This window comes from Hirundo rustica, chromosome Z (genome assembly GCF_015227805.2).
Source record: "Hirundo rustica isolate bHirRus1 chromosome Z, bHirRus1.pri.v3, whole genome shotgun sequence".
In the NCBI taxonomy this organism is placed as follows: domain Eukaryota; kingdom Metazoa; phylum Chordata; class Aves; order Passeriformes; family Hirundinidae; genus Hirundo; species Hirundo rustica.
This window is the reverse complement of record NC_053488.1, coordinates 43701612-43727729: the sequence shown is the minus strand read 5'-3', so window position 1 is coordinate 43727729 and position 26118 is coordinate 43701612. Positions and strand designations below refer to the sequence as shown.

At 37.0% G+C, this 26118-nt stretch overlaps 1 protein-coding gene across 1 annotated transcript; it reads right to left on the bottom strand.

The window, feature by feature from the left end:
- Positions 1-758: 758 nt before the first annotated feature.
- On the bottom strand, positions 759-21487 carry SYK (spleen associated tyrosine kinase). Its single transcript, XM_040090984.1, has 12 exons — positions 21477-21487; positions 20917-21055; positions 19410-19491; positions 18342-18388; positions 14110-14178; positions 8058-8148; positions 7216-7393; positions 5850-6059; positions 5245-5434; positions 2989-3129; positions 2668-2780; positions 759-1051 (listed from the first exon to the last, which is right to left on the bottom strand). The coding sequence occupies exons 1-12, from the start codon at positions 21485-21487 to the stop codon at positions 979-981; spliced, it is 1344 nt and encodes a 447-aa protein (XP_039946918.1). The 3' UTR covers positions 759-978.
- Between the last annotated feature and the right edge of the window lie 4631 nt (positions 21488-26118).

The window sequence follows — 26118 nt, the reverse complement described above, 5'->3', positions numbered from 1 at the left end:
CATAAGGCATGGTGAAATTCTCACAGATGCTTTTTTAAGAAAGCTTTGAAGAAAATATAGAAATGATTGCTGCTCAAAATACAACACAAGGAGCTGTGGTATACCCAAATAGATAAATAGAAAATATATGTCTGGAGAAGGATGGAAGAGCACAGAGAAAGGTAAGTGCTGCTCCATCACAGGTGTATTTCCAGGAATGCAGTGTTGGAGTTTATGTAAAAAAGTAGAATCATCTTAGGTGCTGGTATGTTTTCTTCCAAGATGAGATCTAGCCTCTGTGTTCCCAGCTTTCACTGGGAAAAAAATAACTCCCTGAGGAACAGCTGGGCTCCACACATGAGATGAGAAGCAAAAGAAGATGGTCATATTTAAAGGATGTGATGACGCTAGAAAGTCAGAACTCCCAGTTCCCCTCTGTTTATTTCACTACTAGGAAGAATGTGATTTGGTTTAAAGGGACTTGGTGAGTAAATCAAACATACTATCAGTCAAAGTGTCTGACACACTTGCACACTTTTACTTCATAGTGAGAAATGCTATTCTTCCTTGAGGAGAGGGAAGGCTGAAACAACTCAATACCTTTAAAGGCTAAGAATACTGATGGGGAGAATCCAAATTCCAATCTGCATTCTGATATAGGAGAAGAAGAGGGCTCAAAATCATTAAATAAGTTTTACAGGACTGCAAAATATAAAGCAAATAGAAGCATAAATAAAATGGAATGGCATGTAGCAAAAATACAAGCATCTTATCTAACATCCTTGCTGTGCACTTTGAGACTCTTACACTTCCAGTACTCTTCTGGGGCTGGATTTTGTGTAGAAGGTAAGAAAAGGCAACCTTACAGACACAAGGCTCAGCTATCAGCTTTGCAGGTTGAAAATGGAAGTAAAAAATCAAGGCTGCTTGGCTTTGGAAAACGAGCTGCTTTTTAGAGGGTGCTGGCTGGAGAGAAGGAAGCTGCTGTTCTCCATGCTGTTAGTGGGAAATGTCATAATAGTAGTTACGTAATCTCATCTCGACTGCAACAAATCCTGGTCGGTCGTCAACACTGTGGAAAGATGACAAATGTCACTGTGCAGGAAGGACAGAGCTGTCATGCTTCATGGGCCTTACAGTCCTCGAGACCCTACCTCAGTGACAGCTCATTTAAAGATGTTTGCAATATTTTAAGGCTACAAAAATGACACTATGAAATTAATACCAATTGTCAAATACTACTACAGAGCATCCAGTCAGTGGATTTACTATCATGACTGCTACTTTGTGGTTGGTGGAGGTACTAAAGGAAAGAAATGGTAAATCAGCTCCATTTAATTTTCTGCTTCAATTACTTTAGTAATAATCTGAAAAAAACAATATTTGCCATGCAATATCTGCCTTATAATGGGTAGTACCATCACACAGAGTGGTTAGAAACACTGAGAGGAGCCTACCCACACACTATATGACTGTACAGTCTTTCTTTTATATCTGCAACTGTTTTTTTATTTGGAGAGCACAATTAAACTGACAACAAGCCCTTACAATTTTACATTACATATTGACATAGTTACTTTGCCTGACCTGAACCTTCTTTTTAAAATTTTTCTCTTCAAGAATAAAGATATTTTACTTATATATATATATATATATATATATATATATATATATATATATAAAAATAAATCAGCATGCTTTATGATATGTTTGTTAATAATAACAAAACCTGATCCTGTAACTATAGAACTGCTACAGCATTCCTTGAGTCAGCCAAAAGACAGGAATTAGTTTTTGGTTTCACATTCTTTCTAGAATACTAGGTTTATTAAAGCTACCAAAGAAGCAAGGTACCTAAAAATGAAGTACCAGAGCTCCTTAATGTTGAGTTTTTGGACAAACCTATTCTCCAGATAGTGAACTGGAAGAATCAGTGATATTACAGTCATTTTGGAGACTTCCTACAGTGAAAAGTAACTTCAGCAGAATAGTTTAAAACAATAAATCATAAAACAGTTTTAATACATTTTTGCAATATACTAATTTAAAAAATCAGGTAGGCTTTGGGGCTTTTTTTCTGTATTTCATAATTCTAATTTCTAAACGGTTTGGAAACAGAAAAAAAGTTTCTCACAAATCAAGCATGACCTGAATAGATGCTTTGCCTCTCACTGATAAGAAGTCAGTGTGGGATCCTATTTAAATATATTCAGTTATGAGAGCAGAGGTAAACAACTGAAAACAATTAAATATTGAGGAATAGAACGAACATGTTGGCAATATGACTTTGAAATTTAGAAAAGCTAAAACCTTGGAAATGAAAATTAAATGAAACACTATTCAAAATGAAACAAAAATATTTGCTTAATTTCAAACATTCTTTTCAAAATGCATTAGACTGACCCTTTTGTGGACTTACGTTTTTATGATACCCTGTATTTTGTATATAACTGTTCCAGCAAACTACAAAATTGCTACAAAATTGTCTTTTTGTAGTGCACTCAATAACTCAGATAATTTTCGCCTGAAAGTGAAAATTTCAACCATTCTCTCAGCTTGGAGAATGGTTGTATGCTAAAATACAGCTGAAAAGATGTATTTTGAAGTAACCCTTACTCACCCCCCTTCTGGCTATTAACCATGTAGTTTAAATATACTTCTATCAAAAGAGCATCCCATCACACTCACTTGTATGTCCAACACAATTTCATTAGACTATAGACTTCTGTTGGGCAGACTTCAGGACGTTCCATTCGTTCTCCTCTTTCAATCATCTGTGCAACTTCACCACCTTTCATTCCCTGGAACAGGGTGACCAGAAGAGTCATCCAAGTTGCAAATTATTATAGCACACATGATAGCATAAATCAAACAGAGGCCTGGACCTGGTTTTTGGGCTATCCTTTAATTCATTTGTTGCAGCAACTCCTTTTAGTTAGGGAAATATATTTCAATTCAAATTTGCTCTGAATTTTTAAAGAAAAAGCATGGCCAAATATAACCACTCACCTTATATGGCTTTTGTCCATAAGAGAAAGCTTCCCACATTAAAACCCCAAAGCTCCAGACATCACTTTTGCTAGAAAATTTGTAGAAATTCATGCATTCTGGAGCATACCATTTGACTGGCCATTTCCCATGACTTTGTGCCTAAAATATATCATAACAGAAAGGAAAAAAAGCAGACCAGATGCAATGATAAGTACTAAACAAAACCTGAATACACATAGTTCACATTAACTTAGATCTGCACACATGTGTACTAAGTATCATAATATTTCTGATGCAGTTAGCATTAGAGGGAATGGGTAACAGCTACTTCAAAACTATTACAAAATTGTTCTAATCTTCCACTTTCAGAATAATGCATTGAAATGAAACATGTGGTAAAAAACCCCATAGCTAAATGACTTTGAGTCATGCTTTTAGTGGTATTTAATTTAAAGTTGCTCTTTAGAAGCAGTTTTTCCCATTTGGCTGTCACAAAGGGTAAGAGACATGTCCAGATGGTTGAAGCGGGCGCTCTGTTTCAAAGCACAGTGACTGCCTTGTGGCAAACCACCTTTTACCCAATTTATGCCATAATACTACATTATGACCATTCAAGTGTCAAGCTCTGCCTATACAGTGCTGGATGTGGTGACAGGACCCCACTACATCCTGTGGAGTTGTAAAGAAAATGGACTTTGATACTAATTCTCAAGGCTCTGAGATTAGGATTGACAAGTGTCTCTGGCCAGGCTAGTGGAGTGATTTAAGATGCCTTCTCTGACAGCAGTGACTACGGCTCCTATGCAGGGAGATAATCAGTAGGAATCATGTGCTTGCTTCTCCTCTGCAGTGTTTCAGCAGTTACTACTTTCAAAGAGCTGATAAAAGGGAATAAGCAGAAGGAAGAAGTATTTTGAATTGCAGGAGTATATCAGTGTATTGGATTATGTAACCTAAAAATGTGTATTCTATTTCATCTGTTGCAAATTGGTTTTTGGGAGATGTTTTATCCTTCTCCTCTAACTCCAGGGGGCAGGGGGGGCGGATGCCTTCTTATAATGGCCCAGCTATTAAAACTAGGTAGGGGAATGTTTCTTATCTCTTTCACCACTCCTCCATCCTCCAAGGGGACATCTTCTGATAATGGGCCATTAGGGCCTACCAATGACATTACACATTCCATCATCCCATTGTGAGATGCTCCACACAGTGCGGGGGAGGTGGTGGGAGGAGCCAGCTGTTCCTAGCTAGATAAAAACTGGGACTGAAGGACACAAGGGATCTGGTTTTTCCACTGGATTCCCGGAGGAAGGCTGGACCCATCTCGTCACCACTGGACTTTCTACAGAACCATCTCTACTCCACAGAACCACATCTGTTACTCCAGGAGGATTTATTTGGACTGCTTCCAACAGCCAGACCAACAAGGTATCAGGTCGTATCCCTGACCCTGTCAGGGTTTTTTTTTTTTGCCCCCAGGATTTTTGTTTGTTTTCTTGCTTGTTTTTTTGTACTACTACATTAGTGTGGGTTTTTTTTTTTTTTTTTTTTTTTTTTTTTTTAATATTCCTAGCAAAGAACTGTTACTCCTATTTCCATATTTTTGCCTGAAAGCCCCTAATGGCAAAAATTATAATAATTTGGAGGGAAAGGGGTTTACATTCTCCATTCCAAGGGAGGATCTAGCTTTCCTTGGCAAAAAACTGTCTTTCAAAACCAAGACAATCAGGAAAACCAATACAGACATGATAACAGCCTTTCTCTCCCACCTTTTTACCTTATTAAATGTTGCAATTATTTTAATGACTTGAGATATACAGAGGTCTAAGGAATTTAAAACCAAGATAAACAAATTTTGCTTAGGTTAATTTATTATTTAACAACAGTATTCTTTCAAAAACCTCCCCTAATTCTTTTCTATAAGACAGTGTATTAGCGCTAGCCTACATTTTTCTTGGACATGATGAGAACTGTTTTGCAACAAACACATTTTCCCCCTTTTATATAAGGTAGTATTTCATTTCCACAATAACTTTCAATCTTCTAATGACAAGTTTTTCAAAAGTAAATGAAAGTAGACAAGTAAAAGGAGGGACAAGTTTTTCTTCCCTACGTGTCTCCTAATGTTGATGAGATATTTTGAATTTGGTAAGCTAATATCAGGTTATAAAATAATGAATGATACATATTTCCAATATTTGACTGCATTTCAACTGAAAATATCCTTATTAAGGTATACTACTACACAGTTTTCATGTTGTGTTCAGACCTTACCTTGTAATAATTTTCATCAGCACTAAGAGCTTTAGAAAGTCCAAAGTCACTAATTTTGGCATAATGTTGGGTGACTAACAGCACATTTCTTGCAGCCAGATCCCTATGAACAAAATTATTCTCCTCCAGGTATTTCATCCCCATGGAAACCTGATGCACCAGCTCTGTTATATTCTTCTCTGTGACATGTCTGAAAATCACAATCGAATTTTAAAGAGGTCAGTAGTTCATTTTCATGACTTTTCACAGAGTTCAAATACAAATCTTTACTCTGAATTTGTCCACATTACACTGGGAACCTGATTCACCTACATTTAGGTAAGTTTCAATTAGAAAAGGCAATCTTGTCTCCTGTCCTGGGCAAGATGGTATGTGATCACATCAATAAAGGTGAGGTTGAAGGATATGTGAAAAGTCTTTCATTTATTCAAAGTACTCTATTTTGGCAGAAATATTTGACAGTTTGGAGAGATGTTCCATTGAAGAATAACTACAATCATTAATTATTACATTAACAACCTATCAATTTTAATTGTCCTTAAAGAAAAAGAAAAAAATAAAAGAAAGGAACTGTATCCTATGGAATGGAATCAAAGTTTATGTACCTATTTTTTTGCAAAAATTTGTTCAATGGCCCAAGTTCAGCCATTTCCATTACTAACATCCAGGCCTCAGCTTCACATATACCTATCATTCGGACAATATATGGATTATCCAGTTGCTGCATTACATTTGCTTCTCTCAGTAATTCATCCTTTATGGCTGGATCATTACTCTCATTCTTCAGAATTTTTACAGCCACAGGCTTGGCACCCCTGCAAAAGAGAATCCAGTTCTAAGACTAGTTGCTGAAAAATCTGTACACTGATGCACACAATCTTCATCAGATGTTTCCATTCACATAATACAAATTGTGACAAAAGACAGAATTGACACTCAGAGGAGAAAAAAACCCAGCCATAACAGGAACATCCCTCTATCAAATGCTCAGAAGACAGCTAAGCAAAAGAGTAAGAATGAAAAGAATCCAAGAAAATTACAGATTGTCATAAAAATGCCTAAAGAAGCCTGAAAAAACCCACACTGGACAAAATTTCCTTGTCCAGTTGGGCAAAAATGGCCTAAAGCCGTTCTGGCAAGAAAAGCTATAAAGAGCTCTCTAAGCACTGGGGTGTTTTGAGGGTGAGACTGGAACATGCAGCATTGCCAAGGCAGTGCTCTGAAATCCTGCAGCTTCCATTCACACAGCAAACTGAAAGAGTGACTGATGAGATCAACATAGCTCAGGTGTGAAACAAGATTAAAATATACACAAGCTGAGAGCGGAGCCCTTCAAATCCCTACAGCCTATATCGGAAAAATAGAAATCCTTTCTGCCTCTGAAAACCTAGGTTAAAGAAATGTCTCCAACTTCAAGAGATGAGAGTGTGTACATAATCAGTCCATGCACATAAACAGCATACTGATATCATTTTACTATGAAAATGCGTGAAGAGTTAAGTAACACCAGGATCAGTTCCTACTGACATGACATGATAGAAGATCTTACAACATGTTCTTCCTGAAAATCAACATTCCAGCTTCAGATACTGATATTTATCACACTTCAGGAAAAACTCTCTTTGCTATAGGTAAACTGTCCATGGCACCCTCCACATTTTCTGACAGAGATGTTGTGCAGATGGAAAATACTGTGAAAGAGGACTTTTGCAAACCTTGGAGATAGGCAGTGGAATTTGCACTCTACTACACCCGTCAGGAGAGAAAATAGTAATAAACAGCACTTTCCCACTATACAGAAAAAAAATGAGTGCATAAGAAGACATAGAAAGAGAGAAATTGGTGAATATTAGCCCAAATTAGTTACAGTCTGTCACCCCAAATGACATGCAAAGATTACTGCTGCACCAAAAAAATAAAGGCTAAAGCTTTTACATATTAGATTGCATGAAAACCGAAGGCAACACTCACTTTTTCATTTTATAGAACCCTTTCTTTACAGTACCAAAATTGCCAGAGCCAAGTTCACCTTCCTCCAAAGTCAACAATTTCCTGTCAAGAGTGACATTTTTTGGTTTAATTTCATCTGGATCGGCATATGGACTTTCATAGACCTCAGTATCCATGGGTAAGGCCTCTCTCTGATCACCTGCAGTTCAAACAATGCAAAAATTAGACATGATTTCAGACATTTTTGCTGCCACAGCTAATACAGTCATCTTTACTGTGCTCAAGATCATAAGTGTTTGATTTGTAAGGGCATTATAAAAAAACACATGCAGTCCATCTATATGCGTTTCAGAGCACACCAAAAGACAGTGGCCTTCCCCTGGTGATATGCGGTAGCTACTGATGGTAGCTGTGCAGGATGAAACCAGGAGATTCCTTGACAAAATGAGGGTTAAAGGTTGGCCCTCCTCCTTAGTGCCTCCCATTAGTTACCTCACACAGTTCTTCACTCAGAATGCTGCCTTATATGCACTTCATTCTTAGGCACCAAACTTTAATTGCATTATGCTTGGCACTGTGGATGCAGCAGGGCACAATTCTTTTTGTGACATGCAAGGATATAGTTTTTAGAGTCCAGGAAATAATACTCCACTTTAAAATGGAAAATGGTGTTGCTGCTAAATAATTTTAGTTATAGATGGTGACCTCTGGCATCTTCAGCTACCAGGCTTGAGTTATGGTAGTGCCTATACCAATACATAATAAAATGCAAAATATATGCAAGAAAAAAGAAATAAGGATTGAGAGAGAGCTCTGCCATAAGGAAAAAAAATTGTATTAATGATATATATTACTCTGCCTACCTCTTTCTGCTCCTGTAAGACCTCTGTTCCTTTGCAGCACATAAGGATTAAAAGGTGCTTCTTCTGGTGGGTGGCCGATAGTTGACTGAAGCTGTAGCACACAAATAAAGTTTTTTCTGTTTAACAATGAATAGGTAAGTTTAAAGCACTTTTCCGCCAAGAATTTTGGCATAATGTTTGCAAGAGACCCATAGGTGAGAATCAGAAAGAAAGGGATCCAAAAGAGGTTATTTCATTCTGGAGGTTATTGTTAGAGCAGGCCAAAAGCACAGAAAGATATTAAAAATATTTCAGAGCATTAAATAAGAGAGAATTAACTGCAGAGGGTCATGCACAAATCTTATTCTGCAGATATTAAATTTACATGCTCTCTTCAAATTTGCCATGTAACACAAGTAGGCAAAAGGATTTCTCTTTAATCTATCCTTCCTCCTTCTTCAAGTTATCTTGCCCCCTATCTAGGCCATAGAGAAATTACTAGCACAGATGAAAACAAAAAACAATTTCCTGTTTCTCTTGTGGATAATACAGAAGAACTCGGTTTTGAAGAAGTGGAAGCAACTGAACTCTATTTTAAAGAAGTAGAAGCAACTGTCGTAACAGGCTTGTGTAACATCAGGGACAAATATCATGGACCAGGTATTAGGCCTCTCTGTCTGCTCTGAGGAGGGACATGATTACTTACTTAATTAAGCATCTGGTTCAAATACAATTCCTCTACCTTTATGCTTGTCAGAGGAGTAATATGGAGTACACAAACCATCTCATCCATTGTGTGTTCTGGAGCTTCTTGCCTGGGTATGGCACAATAAAGTATAGATGAGAGAAACTACTATTCTGGTGATTTCTGTTTGTGAGCTGTTGGGAACATGGAATTACAGAACCTATTTCTGCAGGTTAGTTTCTTTTCAAGCAAAGAGAAACAAAGCTCTAGTCAAAGCTGTCCCTGCCCATGGCAAAGGGATTGAAACAAAATAATCTTTAAGGTCCTTTCCAACACAAACACAAACTGTGAAGTTTCCTACAGTGAACTATTGGATGCAATAGACGTTTTATCATTTAGAAACTGCATTTAGTAGGGTAAATACCTGACCTGGGAAGTACCGACTTTGAAGTCATGATGACGTTATCTGCCCAGCTGGATGAAATAGAAAAGGTTTCACTACATAGGTTTTACTGCAAGCCATGTGTAGGAAGCCAGTTTTCAGCAATATTCTGGCCTAGTAGGATGAGCACATTGACATCAGGCACAGTAAGGGTAATATTTCTGACTTGGAAGAGTACTAAAAGGCCATTTGCTGTCAAGGTAAGCCACAAAACTTCCGAGATAGCTCTGGGATATGTCAAGGAACAAACTGACTGATCTACTGTTTTTGAGGTAAATGAAAGTATAAACCAAGATACTCAGCTTTAGTTTTGTTTTTCTAGACTGATTCACTCTGACAGCTTTCCAAGGCCTGTGTCACTCTATTCCACACAGGCAATTCACTAACCCCAAACCCTCATTAAGACTGGAAGTCAACTGGCATACTTTGAACTGGCAAAACATAATTAATGTACACCAAATTTTGTACACCTCAAGAATCCATTCACCAGTGAGGGACAGTGGGTAAAAACATAGCTCTGGACAAGACATAGCTAATCTAGACTCATGAGACATTCCTGATTTTTGCAATTCAAGAACAAGAACAACAAAAAATCCGAAAGGATTGTATGCTCTTGTTCAGCAACGGCATTTAAAAAAAAAAAAAAAAAAAAAAAAAAAAAAAAAAAAAAAAAAAAAAAAAAAAAAGAGCGTATCACTTCCATGCTTGTGAATAAAGCTCTACAGCTGTGAACTGGAAATCATACAGTGATACCAGACATAATAAAATGGGTTCTCTTTCTCAGAGAGCTACTCATGTTTAAGAAGAATCATAGTGTCTTATTTAACATTACTTAGTTTGGTTAATATGTGTAGAATGTTATTTCTAATTGTTGCAGATGGAATTGTTGCAGATTAAATAGCTTAGTAATGTCTTTTTCATTAATATTTCTTATTTCCTCTCTGGAAAGAAATGAGAGACTTGGCTACCCTGGACAAAGAGAAGCCTGAGGTTTTCAGTGACTTCCATGCTGCAGTATTCAATGACAAGTGCTGTAGCCACACTGCCCAAGTTGAGAAAAGAAAAGAAAATGTGGGGACTGGAAGACTGAACAACCTAAGTCCACTGTAGGAGAGGATCAGATGTGTGATCATCAAAGGAACTTGAATGTGTACAAGCTCATGAGACCCAATGAGATTGTCAGTCAAAGTTGCTAAAGCATAGTAATTTTTGAAAAATTGTGGCAGTGAGGTAAATTCTCTGATGATTGTAAAAAAGGAGACATGACCCCCATTTTTAAAAAAGGAAAAGCAAAGGACCTAGGGATCTACAGACGAGTTAGTCTTACATTGTACCAGGCAAAATCATGCAGCAGATTCTCCTGAAAACTAGGCTAAGTCACATGGGGAAAAAAGTCGTGTTTGGTAACAGCCAACATGACTTTACTAAGGGGACACCCAACAGTCTGGGTCAATTTGGTGGCCTTCTATGACAGGGCTACAGCACTGGTTAATGGGGCAGAAAAGCTTACACTGTCTATCTGATTTATGGAAAATGTTTGACGCTATTCTGTATGAAATCCTTATCCCTAAATTGGAGAGGTGGATTTTGATGGATGAACCACTTGGTGGATAAAGAATTGGCTGGATGATCACATATGAAGAATGGTGTTCAAGGCCCCAGTATCCACGTGGAGACCAGCAACAAGTGGTCTCTGCAGGGGTCAGTACAGGGGCCAATGCTGCTCAGCATCTTTGTTGGTTGCACAGACAGTTGGATTGAATGCAGCCTTAACAAGTTCCCTGACAACACTGTGCTGTGTGATGCAGTCACACTGGAGTGAAGGGATGCCATACAGAGGGACCTGGACAAGCTTGAGAGGTGGACCTGTGTGAAATTCATGAAGTTCAATGAATCCAAGTGCAAAGTCCTACACCTGAGCTGAGGCGATCCTAGACACACCTACAGGTTGGGCAGAGAAGTGATTGAGAGCAGCCCTGAGAAAAAGACTTTGGCTTACGAAAAAGTCAATATCCAAAGCAGTGTGGCAAGCAGAGTGAGGAAGGAGATTCTGCCCTTTAACTCCACTGTGGTGAGACCCCACCTGGAGTGCTGCATCCAGCTTTGGTGCCCCCAACATGGGAAGGATGTGGAACAGGTGAAGCAAGTCCACAAAATTGATAAAGGAGCACCTGGAGCACCTACCCTACAAAGACAGGCTGAGGAAGTTGAGGCTGTTCACCCTAGAGAAGGGATGGTTGTGTGAAGACCTCATAAGAACCTCCCAGAATCTGAAGGGGGCCTGGAGGGAAGACGGAGGGGGACGCTTCCTCAGAAACTGACAGGACAAAGAGTAATAGGTACAAACTGAAGGAGGGAAAATTCAGCTTAGATAATAGGAAGGAATTCCTTACTATGAGGGTGTTCAGGCACAGGAATAGGTTGTGAGGGGAGGCTGTGGATGACACATCCTGGAAGTTTTCAAGGAGAGATTGGATAAGGCCTTGAACAACCAGGTTTAGCAGAAGGGGTCTCTGCTCATGACAGAGGAGGCTGGGACTAGATGTTCTTAAAAGCCTTAACATTCTGTGATTCTATGATTTCTGGTTGAACTTCAGTTTAGTATTTCACATGCATTTTTCAGCTTCTATTCCTATTAGCAATTTGGAAAAATTGTGCAGCACTCAGAAAACCTCAAATATTTTTCTTTAGTCCTGCCAGTCATGTATTCATAGCATGTAGCACCCTGCATAAATTTGATTATAATTTTCTTCCAGGAATTGGAGTTTTTTTTCTCTTAAAGTTAAGCATGACTGACTAGAAATAAGGCAGGAGGTATGCATTGTTGCATATACAGTGATCTGAGTGATGGTAAAATGTAATTTCCTTCTTATTTAACTACCATTTAAATGCAGAGTCCTTTCTGCCATACACTTTTAAAACAGCAAGTATAATCCTGCAGATCTTTTTTTTTTTTTGAATGAAACTATATTTGTCCTAATACATCTATATTACTTCTTGTATTCTCATAAGAAACAGATAATGGGCAAGATGACCATGGATTTATTTAACCAATAAAAAGGAATACAAGAAAAGAGTCCTCTAGAGAAGCCTTTTTAAAATGCCACATATGAATGAAATGGTTCCGACTACTCTAAATCTGACTTTTACTGTTACGATTAAAATTTTGTAGTAAATAGCATAGTGATATTCTTGTGAAGGCAATTTGTACAGCAAGAGCAATATTCTTTCAGGTTAACAACTCTGGTTGGAAAAATGCAGACCATAAAATCCTGATAAAGTTATTTTATTAAAAATTAATAGCTAAATACTGCGTGACAAACATCTCATTAGCCATGATAGGAGCTTCGGCTAAGGCATCTCAGTTGCCACTAGGTGGCAGGATTTCACTTAAATTGTCTAAATTGACACAGTAATAAAACAGACTGAAAAATTTTTATCTGGATCCTGAAATTTAATGGCGCAATTGTGAAATAAAATTTTAAAAAATCCCCAAAATGAATAAATATATTTTTTCTGCTTTACTATCTGAAAACTTTGGACGTAGTAGAAGTAATTTTGTAATTAACCAGGTCTAAAGTAAACTCTGCTTGTTGGAGTTAATGAATGGTAAATCTTTGAATTGTTCAGAGCACAACTTTTGTCTAGAGTCTAAAATCTGGCAGTATGATGTGAGTCTGAATATTCAAGATAAAGTACACACAAATGGTGATCAAAACAGGTTTCTGAAAATATTTTCTTAAATTATTTGTTTTACTCTGCCAATGCTTCAGTCTCTACTCTGTGCACATTGTCCAGAAAGCAGGAAATAGGTGTTTGATAGCAGAAAGTGACCAGAACAAGACACAGGTTTTACCAGGTTAACAGACAGCAGTGTGACCAAAAATATGTCTACGGAATTCAGACCCCACACTCATTTTTCTGAATCAACCCAAAATGTGTGATAGTTTGGCATTGTATTTCAGAGGATTGAGAGCAGATTGTGAGACTGTGTCTGTACTCATATATGATAAAGACACTTTGAAAAAGAGGTGTGGGTCCTGCAGGGATACACAGCTGACAGCAGCTGTTGGTATTTCAGCATAAAAGCGAACTGAAGCTGTAGGAAAAGAATATTTGTTATTTAACAAGATTATCAAATACAGTATATATCAAACACAGCTTTTCACTCTGAACAGTAGCATACCTCTAGGGCATTTAATGCCTGCTTGTTTTTGTTGAAGAGCAACTGGAAGTAAATCATTAAACATAAGGAGAGACTCGTGGATCAAATAGGGGCATACATATTATTCTCAGCATGCAAATGAACTCATAGCTACATGCTTCAGAACTACATCAATTACTGGAAAGCACCAGTTTTTGACCATGCAGAAGCATTTTCACTAGGACAGGGCTGGGGTCCCCTTGGCTCCCTGGCATCTTGCCAATTTTCCCATTCTGCTTGGTCTTGTGATATTTTTCACTTGCCTAAATGTAAGTGAATGCATAACAAGATTTGTGCATATAGGTTATGTAAGTATGTATTTTGTTGTTTTTATTGTTCCCCAAATGTGCTCAGTAATAACATAATTGTGTAAGCAAGGCAATTTTCTGATTAGGAAGGAGCGTAGAAATGTAAGCTCATTCTGCTATAACTAAGTGGTTTTGAAAAATATTTTATCACTTTCATTTGCAGAAATATTGAGATCTGCATTATTTTGATATGCCAGAAATTAAATAAAAAGAGTCCCTCTATTTTTAGAACTCCTTCAAACCCATTGCTTCAGTTATAAAATAAAGCCCATAATGATGCAGATGATTAGGATAGTTGCAGAAAGCTCAGAAAATCTCCACAATCTAGTTGTTAGTAGTCAAGACAGCAAGTGAAAAGAGGAGAGAAGAAAGAGAAATTAGTCATTTAAGTATTTTTAACTCAGTCAAAAACCTAAAAAAAATATATGAGGCACCTTTTTGCTGCCAGCCTTTGGAAAGGTGTACGATTTGAGTCTCGAGATAATTCCACCTCCTGCCCAACTCTAGAAACCACAATGTCAAAGAGGAACAGTAAATGTGTCATGAAAATAGCTAAAGGTATTTCACAAAACAAAACACTCTAAAGCAGCAAAACACTCCCAAACCATCTGTTGCCTGTGCCGGTGAGAACACATATGATCCACCAAACAAACGCAGTAGGGGAAATCTTGGTGTGAAATTTTCTTTCATCTATATTACTGTCAAACCATCCCAAACCTGTAGACATACCTTAAGATAGTTTTTAATAATGCACTGCCTTTCATTCAGATCTTTATTTACAGAGTATGTTGTATGTTTCTCCTGCCTCTGTCACTGAACTTCATTCCCCTTCCCCCACCCCCAAAGATAATTAGAAATGAGTAGATAACTTTCATGTCTGAAACTATGACTGATGTATCGAGCAAAATTTGAAGTGCACCTTGGTCATACAACAAACAATGTGGTTATTGAAGCAGAAAGCATGCAATGTAATATTAATTCCAAACGAAAAGGAACGGGCTTTACATTTTATGCATGCACTTATGTTCTGTGTAAAGATACCTTTAAAAGATATGCAAATATATTATACAAGAACACGTTAACTTAATTAAAAGAGACAAATTAGCATTTCCAGGGGCCACTGAGAGATCACATTTGAATATTAAAAACTGAGATGGAGCACTTATTGTTCAAACACTTAGACTGATGCTGGGGATAAAACAATAATCTGAGCCACATTCTCAGTCACTTTAAACAGCCTTTGAACTCACCTAGATGTTCTGAACTTTTTAATATCCCATTTGGACTTCTTATTTTCTGAAAAGATATATTTTTTAATTGATAGGATTGGTATATTTCCTAGTTTTCTTTTAAAAGAAAATGTCTGATTCATATTAAAAAGGTGTCTTTTGTTTCAAGACAGCAAGGATAGCTATGTGCTCCCTGTTACTGCTGGAAGAACAGAAAGCTTTTGATGCTTGACATTCTTCATACACAAAAATTCAGTATACTGCATACTGAAAAAGGTTACTAAGTCAGCTATTTTCTTTTACTTAATTAATTTTTTTTCCATATTGGGAATAAATTAAACCTGAAGTACTACTTAGTAACTGTTTTCCAATAGATAAATTCTCTAAGAAGTCAAGCACTCTTTTGCACAAGCTGAGAGTGGTTGTCATTATACTTTTTCAACAGGGGGTATCTCCCAGCTCTTGGGTAAGCAACCACCTGTAGTGATGGTAATACCACTTAACTCACATGTTTGTATTAGACATACAAATGAATGTAGAGATGAATTCTTCATCGGGCACCACAACTAGCTACAGTTAGGCTGTACTCATAAAGTTTGGGTCTATTACAACCACCTGAAAGACTGACTAAACAAAATACTGAGAAAGGTTAAGAGGAGAATTTGGGAAATGGCCAGAATTTGGCTGTTTCATTATAATGTCATCAGCTGGAAAATTGAAGACTCATTTCAAAAACTCCTCTGCCAGTTTACATATATATAGCGATGAAATTGATTGCAGGGAGGAAAAAAAGTAATTACAAAATGGAAGGCATCAAAATCACCTTAAACTTAGCTATGGAGCCTCTGGTGAAAAGCAAAAAACATCCCAGTCCATGCATGTTTTGGGAGAAGCAAGAACAAGCAATTCTCCATATTCTGCATAGAAAACTAGCTTCTATACAAACATTTAGCATAGTTCTTTCTTTTGCACGGGAAGCATATTAATATCACTGAAGAGGAGATGTCCATATTACAATAAACTTAAGCATTTTGTGAAGCCAAATTTGTCCATGGAACAATAGCAAATACTCAACAAATCTCATGTAGATTTATGTTACTAATGTAAATTTTACTCAAAGCCCTTATAACCAACAGTTTACAGATAAATCATTTGGACAGCCTGCCTTGCATATTGTCCAGCAGATCTTTCTACATTTCATGCACCTTCTTAAATTCAAAACTTCAGATTTGGGCATGCTGTTGCACTAAGACTTTGTAAGAACACCACTGTGTTTTAGGCTGTAATATATATAAAAATGAAAAAAATATGGAAAAATTGGTCTGGATGTGAGCTCCAGTATTAGATTGTTGCTTAGAACTGGCCATTATGTTTTGTTCCTCTACTTCCTTGCTCACAAGTTATGATCTTTCCTGTTCTCTTGCTCTGGATTATCTCCTGTTGGACAACATTCTTCAGTGTAGTGTCAAAAACTGGTGAAAGTCTTTCAGATGAGACCTTGCCAGTGTTGAACAAGCTGGAAACACATTGATGTTTCCCTTCCCTCTACCAGCATGGTGGTTGTTCATCCTTGTTCCCATTCTGATTCATTGCAGGCATAACATCCTCTGAAAAAGCTGTGTCTGCTCGCTGTTCTGTGATTTATATCTGACTATTAAAGGTGCAATATCTTGCACTAGCTTCTATTGAGCCTCACTGTTTGTTGTGTTTTTTTTTTTTTTTCCCCAGGACATTTCTCTAATCTATTAAAATTCTTTTGATAACTAATTCAAAAATTCATTATTCCAATTTATGTAATTTGGCAATGCTTTTCACGAATAGAAAAATGTGTGCAGTATATTAGAAATGTAAGAAACTCCTAAATGTCAATTATCATTGTGTAAATAATATGAAGATAGATTGCATATCTTCCACATAAGATTGTCTTTGTATTATGTATGTTCGTGACTGCATTCCTTCTCTTAAGGCTGTTTGGTTGGGGTTTTTTGTTTTGTTTTGTTTTGTTTGTGTAATCTGAATAATTGTATTTCAGGCATAATAAAAATCTTCATGAGTTACTGCTTTTGCAAAAAATATTAATGTGCAAGAACCTGGAAATATTAAGTGAAGACTTTGAGCTCCATGAACAGTAATAGTTATTTAAAATTTTCCATTTTGTATGTTTATATTACAAGAAAATAATTTAGCAGTCTCATTTTTAAAAAGTCCCAAAGAAATATCAAATATTCAAGTTCAAAAAGTCAAATTTATTAAAGCTTAAAACAATGTTTCAGTAGACTATTTGCAAAATATGCACTTTCACTTAGCTTTGGTGACTTTCTTTTAGCTGTCATGGCAAGTCTTAAACAGTAGCAGTTACACTTATACTGTGAATTTTTCTGTGGTTATTAAGAAGTGTAGACAGTATTATTACCACAGTGAATGTGCTTACCCTATCTCTACAACTGCATGTATACCAGATGATATGTATGTTTTCTTGTGTGTGTTTAAACTTCATGGATATCCTTGTAAATGGCACAGATACAAACCTTCTTTAAATAAATAAGTAATAAATTTTAAAATATTTTTGATTTAAAAGAGACTGACTTTGTTGCTTAATTTCCAATTATTTAAAAAGGTACCTGATTTTCAGAAGTGAAGATATGAGAGTAGCTGTTCACAGGCCTGCTAGGAGTCAATTGTATTGAAATAGAGATAATTGCTTATTTGATTTTTTAAAAAATTTTTTTTTTTCAGTAATGTTGGACTTCATCCAGATAATGACCTAGGATGATTAAGTGCGAATGCAGGGGAAAAACTAAAATTAATTCTCTATTTCAGATGAGATCAACTACATTGAACAAGACAGTATTATGTGATTCTGTGGATGTATCATACCTCAGGTGGCTTCTGTAGCCAATGGACTTCGAGAATTTAGGTAATTATAATAACAGGTGGACTCGCTCACTCTTCATGGAGTGCATGAAAGAATCACCCCTAATGCAGTGCATAAGAAATGAAACCCTTGTGCAAAGTCTGATGTTAACTGCACAGACCAAATCTGAAAATAAATTGAACTTCCTTTTCCTCTTCAGCCAGCAGATTCTCAAAGTGAACGATGCAAGCAATGTGGTATCTCTCCTCCTAGTGTTGATACAATCATTATAGAATATGACCATCAATGAGGCATACTGCCTATGTAAAATGCCATTTTTTCACATACATTATATGTGTAAAAGAGGTTCACAAAATTAAATTATGATTAGCACATCCAAAACACTGATGAAAGTAATACCACGATAGAATATGTTAAATTTCTTTTCAACTCACTGTTTATAACCCTAGAAAAATAAACTAACAGATTAAATAATACCCAAGAATTGGTATTCTTAGAACAGTATGGGTGACTATAATCCTTCTCAAATGAATGCTGTTGTTGTACAACCACCTCCACTTACCTTAGGGAGTGTTCCAGAAGAAGGCTGAGTATTAAAACCAAGAGTATCTGCAAATGAATCAAATGTAAAATGATACCGAGCAAGGTGAGAACTTTGTGTTAAGAACACAGAATTTTACAGAGAGGATCAACTGTCTAGATTTTAGATCACATTACAATGTTTCTCTTGGACTCTCTGCTTTGGTTTTGTCTCTTATATGTAGCAGACTCTGATACTTCCTGCCACAGAGACAAAAGTAAGTGCAGAACCTAAATGGTTCAAAGGAGAAGGAAAATAATGGTAGAAAAATCAATCATGTAGTGATTCAAAGGCATGGAAAAAGTAAAAACTTCAGGCTTGGACTTGAGTGTATTTTCCAACATAAATGGTTCTATTATTATATTCTATTATTCTTTATACTCTCACCATGGCACTGGTATCCAGTTAGAATGACAGAAGGCCTTAGAGAGAGAAAACCAGTTCTGGAAGCGCACAGGTTGGGTAAAGATCAGTCAGATGCATCACTTTTTCCTTTTCAGTTAGGGCAAGAGGGAGGACAATGTCTCTTCGGTATGACAGGACATTAGAGAAGAAAAGGGATAAAAAGTACACTGACACTTTCCACCTCTTCTCTTTTCCCACAAGGTACTAAGGAATGCCTCTCTGACCCGACTTTCAGTGTCAGGTTCAGCCGGTGCCTGGCTCCGCCCTGCTCCCCCAACACGCGGGACTCACTTCGCCCAGCCCGAATTCCTGCAGCAGCGCTGCTGCTGTGCCTGCTTCAGCTTGGAGTAAGAACCACTGGAGAAAACCCCCTTGTCCGTGTTTGTGGTCCAAGTAACACACACCGCCACTTTGAGCAGCAAAGCGTGTTTCTGATCGAACAATAATTTAGACCCAGCAGTGATTTGACAGGGTAGCCTTAAGTTACAAAGATCTGCCTCCATCATGCACAGTCTGGCAGATACTGCCTCATTTGAAAAAGTGGAAAATCTGCACCCAACTATATGGCAAGTGGGAAAAATTCACACATATTTTTCCTAACGATCATGTTTTTCAACACATATAAAAATAATAGGAATAACTCACCATTTTCTGAGGCATGTTGTGGACAAGGAATGGTAAGAACCCTCAATAATCCATCTGGTTTGTATGAATAATGTTCAACTAACTAGCAGAATGAGAGGGGAGGAAAAAAAAAAGAAATAATGAGAGAAAAAGATATGAAAATATCAGGGTGATATAATTAAATATATTGTCTCTTTAGAAATGTGTGTATAATTGATATGTATTACAACAAATGATCTTGGCATACAGCAGATCTTTACTGCACATGTTCTTTACTTTATTTCTAATTAGCAGGGGTGCATGTTTTCTGAAGTAACCTTGTGGATAAATGTGCAACATGATCCAGAAACTGGATTTGTAAGGGTTGGTATTTCCCCCTTGTTCTGCTACTAAATAGCTTTGTAACTCTGTGCAAATAACGTTTTTTATGTCTCCAAGGTCCCACTCCCTTTTTTTTTTTTTTTTTTTTTTTGGGGGGGGGGGGGGGGGGGGTGGGGGTGGTTTGGAGCATAATTACAGTGCAAGTATTGCCCTAATATGCAATGCTTTATTTGGACTTTAGAACTACAATGGGATGTGCACAGTTAATAAATGTATTGCACCAGTAGCTGTGGCCATTTGTGCTCCCTGACTGTCCCCTCCACATCATTTTTTTACAGGTTTGTCAGTGCTATTTTCTCTTTGGGTATAGAGGAGAAGTAAGAATTGCACACATGTTCACAAAAATTGTAAGATAGCAGAGCTGCTTTTTAATTTCCAGTGACATCAGGAAAGAAATACATAGGACACTTACAAAAATGCTAAGAATTAATGTACGCAAGCAAAGATTCATATTTTAGATCGGTGACTCACTTTACTAATTTTAATAGATTTTTAAGCAAGAGGACATAGATTTCTGCAGGGATTTCAATTCCCTTAGTAGTTTCAATTTACACAGTCATTTCACCAGTACTCAGTTTTAGTATCAACTATGGCATAGTCAGCTATGGACTTCTTAATTGCTTAATCTTTACCAACATTCAGACAAATTTTGGTGGTAAGCCTCAGCAAGCCATGCTTTAGCAGACTTGAAGGTAGACAGTTTCAACGCTAAAGACTGCATTATGTGTGCAACATCTTAAACCATGCTCTTTTTGCTTGCTGGAATTCTGTTTGTGGCCGTGATAAAGGACTTAAGCAAGACTAAGCCAAGAATATCTATTATTGAAAATGGTTACCTGCAAACGGACTTTCATTCTAGAGAATGTTGAACTAGATGAATAATTAATCACAGTTTTGAACTCGGCCAGGCTGAAGCATCACATTTAAAAATGATGAAACTCTCTACACACACATAGCTTTCTATATTAACATATATTTTCTTCATGTACAGAAACCACACAATGTTTAAATATACGGCAAATAACCTGCCAAAACATGTTGGTTTTAGCCAAAGACTATTGTCACAAGACAAAATAAAACAGTGTTGCCTTGGTCAGTTATATGGAAATGTGATGACAGACATCCAGGTGATCCAAATTTAACAGACCTGCCACAGGGTGTCAAATCTTTTTCCATCTGGTATGGAGAGCTTTCCTGTCTTATCTCTGTCAATACGATAGTGCAGTACTTTTCCATCACTCAGTAGGCACAGGGCATAGGAGCCATTGCTGTCCCTTTCTCGTATACTGTAGAAATAAGAAAGATTTTTCAGGGTTACATTGTACCAGGAATGAGCATTCTTTTTTAATCACCCTTTCCTTAAAGCTTTTGAATTAAAACAAACCAAACCAAACCAAACCAAACCAAACCAAACCAAACCAAACCAAACCAAACCAAACCAAACCAAACCAAACAAAACAAAACAAAACTAACATCATTACTGCAACTTCTGAAAGCATTTTGTTTAGCCTCTCATTTATTCCTTAGTATAATTAATTTTCAGATAAATTGCCTAAAGTTTCTCCTTTTTTCCTTCCAAAAAGGCAACAGATGAAAGCAAAAGATCAATTATGTAAGGCACTGTTAGGCAGCTACAGAACACTGCACACTGCATAAAGCGCTCTTTCGGCAAATATGCATTTTAAAACTTCTGCAGTACTGGCTTACCTCTCCTGCATCTTTTATTTTGAAATAAAGAGATGACAGTAAGAACAGAGGATAAAATACTAAAAGAATGTGATGTGAAAAGACAAAATTTTTGTATTTAAAATAGCTTGTTGTGTGTCTGGGAATTTAAAGAAAATTATATATTTCTGTACTCATTTATTCTTATAATTTCAGGAAAGACATTAATGTTTTGTTGCAGATTTCACATAAAATTCATATGAAATGTCATATAGTATTGAAGTGTACATATCTCATCAAAACTTCACCATGGAGATATCATGGAATGTAATATAGAAACTTGGTCTAAAACTCACAGGATGATCTCCTTCTTCCAGGAGACCTGCAAGTGCCCTCTGAGATGCATGATATGAAGCATGAAAGAATTGTTTTATGTGTACTCAGGGCTGGCTGACATTGGGACCAATGTATTCTGATGACTGGACACAGAGTAGATAGGAATTTGTTACTAGTTCCATCATAGTTGATGCAACAGTTCTGAGTTTAGAAACAAGGCTTTTTCTTTCAGTTGAGTTCCCATGCTTACTTACAGCTGACAGTGTGACAGCAATAGACTCAGAACAAAATTGTCTGGCGCTTTTTTTTTTTTTTTTTTTTTTTTTTTATATGAAAAGCCTCGGTTATAGAGCATTAACTTTTCTTGTTCTGGTGTGTACAGAAATCTTTTTACTCTGCCTTGAATTTTGGAACAGCCTTTAAAATAAATATAGCAATAAATTCTCACTAAGGTGTTAAGAAGCTTTGCTGGTGCAACACTGGTACTTGCTGTTACATCTCAGGAGATTGCAGAGGCAAATATTAAATTATTCTCTTAAACTGACTCTCTCAAGGCTGAAGTAAAACTGTGTTTTGTCTGAATTACTTATGCACCTTTTTCTTTCATGTAGAGTGATTCTTGTTGCCTAAGATGTGAACAGGACACTGGCTAAAAGAAAAAGGAAGTAGGATCAGGTTTTTGTTTTCTGAAACCAAAGTAACTTGCAAAAGTCTCTAAAGCAAGTTGAAACACATTGTGGTTTCTTCATGGCATGTAGGTGTTTTCTCAGCATGCTGATTTCCTGTGCTGACTGACCAGTGAAGAGCTCTGCTAAAATGAAGTGACTTTTCTTTTGTCTTCTTCTGACCTGCTCTAAGAAAATAAAGCTTAGGAAAGTATTTTCAGAATAGAAGGCATTGTTTCTAAACCACAAACTTATGGCATTTCATTATAATCAGGTTTTTGCTCAGAATAAAGCACAAATAAGATCATAAAAATGCAATGCATTGTTTCTCAATAACAAATATCCTTCATGTTTCACAGGAAGAAGTGGAGACTCCAATACAATTCAGTTCTACTGAAACTGGTTCTCCTTTGCAAGACTTGTTACTCTCATGAGAGCTATTACAAACATTTCTTGAGAGCACAGGCACCTGTGGGAGAGGAGAGTCCTGATTTCCGAAGACCATGGCACAGACCCAAACAGCTCTATCACTTTTCAGTGCAGGATTTAGGTGGAGTTCAGGTTTATAAAGCTATAATTGCATTTCGGAACTAGTCCTTCCAACAGCTACACAACTCTGGTGCCATCTACTGTTCATGGTCACATCATCTCCTGTCAGACAGCTCTACCACTGCACATCCTAAAAACACTTCGATTCTAACACATGATTAATCAGGGTCCCGGGGGAGGCATGTCCCCTTAGGGTTATGGAGCAGGTGGGTTTTAAACTGTAAGTCAGAAAATTCCAGCACAATCTAGATCCCTACAAAAGACAAAATCAGGCAGTACACAACCTGGATCCCCAAAAAATATGAAAACAGAAGATACTACCATCTTCGGTAGTATGAATATATGTCTGAAAAGCAGAAGCATCAAGTGCATTGAATTGATTGCCTAAGTCTTATTTTAGGCAAGTAGAACCCTTACTGGGTGACATGGATTGCCCTGAGCCACGTTTCACCATTTCATTTTGGTTTTGCAGACTGTGGTAATGACTGTCTAGGTTAGGCTAAGCTTTCAGAACTGCAGCTGGGTAAGAGTTCTATGTCAAAAGTTGCTGTAAAAAATAAAATGAAAGGCAAATGCTGTTAAACTACAGAGTTGTAAACTGAAACCTCTTTGAATGGAAAAAAAAGTTTCACATCATCTTGATGGTGCTGCCTGTATTATGCAGGGCCTTCACATCAGATCTAGGAGCTCTCTTCATATATGGAACTTCTCTTGTATGGAAGGCAACAGTTTTCAGAATGTTGAGAAAAAAATTCAAAATTCCAAATGCACTCTCTGCTTTCAAGTGCTCTGAAATGAAACACAGTATTTAATAAAAACTGCTAAAAAATAGATCTTCATTTAAAAAATTTGGCAAGGAAGGCTAGTCAGCAGTGAGGTGTCACCTGGTCTTCCGTTTCGTGCTATTGCAGAGAATTGCAAATGTACAGAAGAAAAAAATAGAGATAATAAATACCTGTAAATAAACAACACTGTCATTTCATCCACTGAGATTAATCAGAAATATGAACAACGTCATTAAGAACAGATTTGAGAAGTGACTCTATTAGAGAAGTGCCAAGGTATCTAGATTTTTCATGACATACATTTTTTAAAACAGCAGAATAAAGAATGCAGAAATTCAAATTGTTACGAGATACAATGCAGATAATACTTAGGTATTGATTTTATATTTCATGCAATGTGTACTTGAATATTTTTTGGGAGTGCAACCTAGATAGCAACCAATAACAATTTGCAGCATTATTACAGACAGTGTAAACAGCTATCTATTCCTTCCTTTGGTATTTTCATTTGGAAGCAAAAAGAACAATGTCCCAGTTTCTGTTTTCATCTGAAAACACAAACAATCCCTTTCTGAAGAAGAAGAATTTCCCTGAGGGTCAAAGAAATAAATTGCTATTACAACATGCCTCACTGACTGTGTAGAAAAAACCAGAAGTTGCAGCACTCTGCAGTGGAGAATTATGAAGAAAATAAAAAAGAAAAATGCTTGCTTTAGGAATGGTGTGAAATTATTCTTGCTCCTGAATCCAAAGACATGCCAAATTTTAATCTCGGCATTGCTTGGCTCCTCAGGAATTACAGATTTGTTGATGCCAGAGATATTGACATTCCCCACTGCTGATAAAGCTCCAGCCATTGCCTGCTTGTCTTGTCCTCATGACCATCTCTCTGGTAATGCTATTAACAACATGGCTACTCATCACTTCAAAGATGTGCTGCACATTGCATATGTTCCAAGTTTGAGGGTAATAAGAAATGAACTTGCTACCATCTGTAAAAGAATTATATAAAGGGCAAAATGGATTGACTGCTGTCTTCATTGGCATAATTTCTTTTCCCCTGTTCACTAACGCATTCAAAGCTGTTTCAGAAATGTCAGAACACTTCAGAATTTAGGAGATATCTCAGCTTCACACTATTGCTATCTACAATGGAACCTAAAAAATCATCTCCTGGTGGGTCTGCTGCACAGTTACAAAATACTTTCGTGAGAAGGACTGCATCATATTAGTCAATTTAGTTGACTTCACCCTGGCAGCAAAATACACCATCCTCCACCAAACGTATAATGAACAGCTCTGTGGTAAAACTGCACCTGAAATAGGGGATCTTAGTACATCTATCTCAGTTAGATCACAGCTTTTTTTCACACCTCAAACCCACTTTACTTCTGAAGCACCCAGGGCAGAACCTGTCTCAAGGAGCCACAGCCCTGCCGTACTGGACTGCGAGTGGCACCCAACACATACCTAAGTAAAGATCAGTAAACAGGTCTCCCAAAGAGTCATGGGCATCATCCAGGCTGCTGTGGAGAGGAAGACAGCACCTCCAGAAACACAGTTCATTGTCTGTATATTACCATTTATCTTGAAAAATGTTTACAGTCATCTAAGCCTAGCAACTGCTTGGCACTTTCAGGAGGAACTCCATCATTAATTAATACCCCTGAATTAAGGTCACATTTAATAGGATTGTTTTCATCTTCTATGATGTCAACAATGTCCAGTCCCTTTTTATGGATACAAACTTAATACTGATAGAATTATCTAAAGAATTCTCTACAAGGTCAGAAAAATGACCTAGCTCATGTATGCAGTCTGGTAACAGCAAACTCCTAGAAGAAGGCAGCAATATTAGTGTAAACGTATAGTGCCTCATCTACCAGAAACAGAAATTTTTGGTCAGACAAAGACGAGAAAACTCTTACAGACAACTGAACTTCAAACCTTATTATTCTGAAATACTATTACTAGTATTAACTATTGTGACATGCGAGAGACAGTTTAATTTCTAGTTGTCCTGGAATACCATGATGTGGCATATTAATGTGACTCATGATAATAGTCTAAAATAGATTTGTCCTCTTTAATATGCTCATTACATACTGAAGGCACTCATATGACATCAAGATAGTTTTCAACTTTCCTTTTACACAGCTGTTCATATTTTATGTGAACTACATACAACTATGAAAAGATGTAAAAAGTTTATATAGACTAAACTGCTAATTTGCAATGCCTTCACTCACAATTTCCCTAATACCGAATTTTTAAATTTAACAGATTTCTGAATGTTTTTTATCCTCCTCCAACTTCAGAACTTCTGGTTTTTAACACATATGCAAGATC

Coding starts and splice junctions, on each gene's coding strand:
- SYK (XM_040090984.1), bottom strand. Junction 2,781..2,988: donor ATGGACAAAAGCCATATAAG/GTGAGTGGTTAT, acceptor ACCCTGTTCCAG/GGAATGAAAGGTGGTGAAGT. Junction 1,052..2,667: donor AAATTGTGTTGGACATACAA/GTGAGTGTGATG, acceptor ATCTTTCCACAG/TGTTGACGACCGACCAGGAT.